Here is a 3,931-nt window from a genome sequence, read left to right as displayed (position 1 = left end):
TTATCAGGTACATTGAGAACGAAGAGCTACCTCAGGACCGCATGGAAGCACGAAAGATTAGGATGCGTGCGGCAAAATATTCCCTCGTTGATGGGGTTCTCTACAAGAAGGGATTTTCTCTACTCTACTTGCATTGTGTCTCCATTGATGAGGCAAATTACATTCTAAAGGACATACATGAAGGCCTTTGTGGAAATCATGCTGGGGGCAGATCACTAGCGCATAAAGCTATCCGACAAGGATACTTTTGGCCTACTATGAGGACAGATGCACTTGAGTTTGTGAAGAAATGTGACAAGTGTCAGAGATTCGCCAATGTCCCAAAACAACCAGCAGAAAAGTTAACCCCTCTTACAGGGCCGTGGCCTTTTGCCCAATGGGGGACAGACCTAATCGGCCCCTTACCCCAAGGGAAGGGACAAACTAAATACGTAATTGTGGCTATCGATTATTTCACCAAATGGGTAGAAGCTGAGCTATTAGCTCATATTGGAGCGAATGAAGTAAAAAAGTTTTTCTGGAAGACAATAATCTGCAGGTTCAGAGCACCGAAGGTAATTGTGACCGATAATGGGAAGCAGTTTGAAAGTGAGTAGTTCCTCGATTTTTGTAATGAACTTGGGATCAAAGTTCATTTCTCCTCTCCTGCCCATCCCCAAGCCAATGGGCAGGTTGAAGTCATGAATAGGACAATATTGAAGATGATCAAGACGCGCCTAGAAAAGGCCAAGGGCTTGTGGCCTGAACAACTACCCGGAGTTTTATGGGCCTATCGCACTACCGTAAGAACCCCTACTGGGGAGACCCCTTTTGGGTTAGCTTTTGGAAGTGAAGCTGTGATTCCGGTAGAAACAAAGGTTGCTACCTTCAGAACCAAGTATTTTGAACCTCAACAGAACGGAGTGGAACTACGATTAAACCTAGACCTGGTAGAAGAGAAAAGGGAGCAGGCCCAGGTCAAGGTTGCGGCTTACCAGCGGATGATATCCAAGTACTATAATGCCCAAGTCAAGCCAAGGAGGTTCGAGCCAGGAGACCTGGTGCTTCGCGAGGTTACCCCGGCTACTAAGAAAAAGGGGGAAGGAAAGTTAGCTCCCAATTGGGAGGGCCCTTATCGAGTAACCAAAAGCAACAGACCGGGGGCATACTGGTTAGAGTCACTTGGTGGGAGCCAGCTTCCCCACCCGTGGAATGCAGAACATTTGAGGAAATATTACCAGTAGGTACTCATGCCAAGCTGTGTTTTATTTTATTATCTCACTTTTAAAAGTGATAGAATGTTTTTAGCTACAATAAAGCAGACCAGTGTGTAACGGATGCTAATATTCAACTATCGATTATTATTTTCGATAGGTCTTTAATAAAATAGTTATTCGTATTTATTGCACGTGTTTCTACTGAATTTTATATGTCACATAAGGACTAGTGACACATTAAGTCCCTTTCTTTATTAAAAGAAATAAGTGACTTTTCCTTACTAAAGGGACGAGCTGGGTGAAGCTCGTAAAAATATGTTCCTTCGAAAGAAGGACGGGCTGAGTGAAGCCTGGGAAAGTAAAATGAGTTCTGTATAAGGAAACAACAAGTATGAAACAATACCATGAAAGACAAAAGTAGAGCAACTATTCTCTGGATTCAGAGATATTCTGAAAAGTTTTAAAGGAACAACATACTGAGAAATCAAAAAACCTAATATATATATATATATATATATATATGACTAATACTATGGAATTCAATCTTCCTCTTCGCTCTCACTTAGAACGTCATACCTAGAAAAGTCTATGTCTGGACGATCTTTGCCGACAAGAGCTTTGAACCGGTCAAAACCATCACAGCAAGCCTTACCTATGAGCACCTTGAATTCATCAGAATTTTTAAAACTCTCCACGGCAGCTAGCTTCTCGAATTCCAGCTTATCAGAGTATTCTTTGGTAAGTTTCACTTTCTCATCTTGAAAGTTTAATTTTGCATTAGTCAAGTCATCTTCTTTTATTTTAAGTGTAGAAGTAACATCTTCATATTTAGCCTTGAGGGAAGCCATCTCTAAGGAAAGCTTCTCGTATTCTTTGGCGATAACAACAGAGTATGTAGTGCCCTATAAATAAATAAATAGTGGCGAACAGTTAAAAATAAATAAATAAATAAACGAAAAAAAAAGAGATGCGCATAATAAGGGTAAAATCTCACCTGGCTGATTAGATGAAGAAATTTCTTTGAAAGCTCAGATGCTGGCAAACTCTGCAATCTGGCAGTGTCGTCTTTTACTACCATTTTATGTAACCTGTCATTCGCGACATTAGCGTCATCGAGAATCGATTCCCCATGGGAAAAGGCTTGGTTGGTTGATACTGAACAAAAACTTTCGAAACTAGTAGGAACCCCACCAAATCCGCTGAAACCTAGAGGTACAAGAGTAGGACCTGATAACACTCCATGGCTTGCGGATGTACCATGATTCCCTTCTCCTACCCTTCGTAATTTTTTTGAAGCAGGAGTAGAAGGGAGATTACTTGACCGGACTTGGGCTAGGAGTCTTTTACTGAGCTTCTTGCCTGCATAAAAAGTAATAAGGGAAATACTTAATGAGATATTAACTAAAAATCAATAAGTTCACATATAAGTATGTTTGTTTTTCTTACCTTTCTCTAAGTGGGTGGAGGTTTCCTTTGAGCTATGAGCTCGTACATACAAATCTAAAGCCTCGTCAGTTATGAGATCGCTAAAGGTCTTTACTGGGTAAGAAGAGGCATTACCAACATGCTCGGCTTCTGGAATGGAGAGGGTTGGTTTTTCCTTAAATTCTGGGAAAAAGAATAATAAGTTGCACCTAAAAAAAAAAATTCCTATTCATGAATCGTACCTGAGGGTACTGTTCATGAACAGTACCCGAGGGTACTATTCCCTCGGGTGCACAAAAAAAAAAAAAAAAAAATCCTATTCATGAATAGTACCCGCGGTATTATTCATGAACAGTACCCTCCCTCGGGTACAAAAAAAAAAAAAAAAAATTTAATTTGGAAACTATATACATATAAATCTTACCTGTTGGATCTGAATTATTCCAAATAGTTGGAAATTTCCCGTATGCACCGGAAATAAAGAAGAAACGACTCTTCCAACCTTTATTATTTTCATGGGTTGCAACAAGGATGAATGTCTTCTTTGATCTACACTGGAAGTACCAAAAATTGTCTTTTTTCTTCTTGGGATAATAAAAATGCAGGAATTGATTTACTGTTAGACGGCCATTGCCACACTTTCCCCAAACAATCAAACAGCCTATAATAATTCTCCATGAATTAGGAGCAATTTGAGAAGGAGCTATCTTCAGATGAGAAAGAATTTCTTCTACAAATGGATGAATCGGAAAACGCAAGCCCGCAGCAAAAGTCGACTCGAAAAAACATACCTCACCCAAACGAATAGAAGAACATCTATCTTCTGGTTTGGGTTTGTGAAGACGAATAGATGAAGGAATGGAATATTTAACTCTACACCTTTGTAAATTCTCATCCTTCATTAAGGATTCTCCTTCACGAGGAGGTTGCTTGGAAAAAGCAGTCCTTGGTCTTGAGGAGTAATCAACACCAGATTCATCAGCATTGTCAGGATCGAGTTCTTCAACACTTTCAGAGGTTGAGTCCTCGGATTGAGATTCAGTATTCAAGTTATTTTTTTGCATGAACATGATGAGGTATCGGATATCGCGAAAATAGCGAAACTACTTTGTAATTACACTAATAACCTGGTAGAGACAACTTGACCTAATTACGTATCTACAACGATCCACAATAAACTCACAGTTAGGATCCAGTTTGGAGGATTTCAGACCAAAAAGAAAGGAAGGTAAATAAATAAATATATATATTTATCTATTTATAGGAAAGAAAATTCTTTTTCAAGTAACAGTGAAGTTCTTGTAAAGGAA

The 3,931-nt window shown here is 39.4% G+C and overlaps 1 protein-coding gene across 1 annotated transcript; it reads right to left on the bottom strand.

Moving 5' to 3' along the window:
* Positions 1–1,714: 1,714 nt before the first annotated feature.
* Positions 1,715–3,685, bottom strand: LOC132314110 (uncharacterized). Its single transcript, XM_059813010.1, has 4 exons — positions 3,046–3,685; positions 2,643–2,771; positions 2,191–2,555; positions 1,715–2,098 (listed from the first exon to the last, which is right to left on the bottom strand). The coding sequence occupies exons 1-4, from the start codon at positions 3,683–3,685 to the stop codon at positions 1,736–1,738; spliced, it is 1,497 nt and encodes a 498-aa protein (XP_059668993.1). The 3' UTR covers positions 1,715–1,735.
* Between the last annotated feature and the right edge of the window lie 246 nt (positions 3,686–3,931).

Source organism: Cornus florida, unplaced genomic scaffold (genome assembly GCF_030987335.1).
Source record: "Cornus florida cultivar Cherokee Brave unplaced genomic scaffold, ASM3098733v1 CherokeeBrave_3.0.0_Hap2_Chr06, whole genome shotgun sequence".
In the NCBI taxonomy this organism is placed as follows: Eukaryota; Viridiplantae; Streptophyta; class Magnoliopsida; order Cornales; family Cornaceae; genus Cornus; species Cornus florida.
Note: the sequence above shows the minus strand (reverse complement) of the source record. Positions and strands in the feature narration are given on the sequence as shown.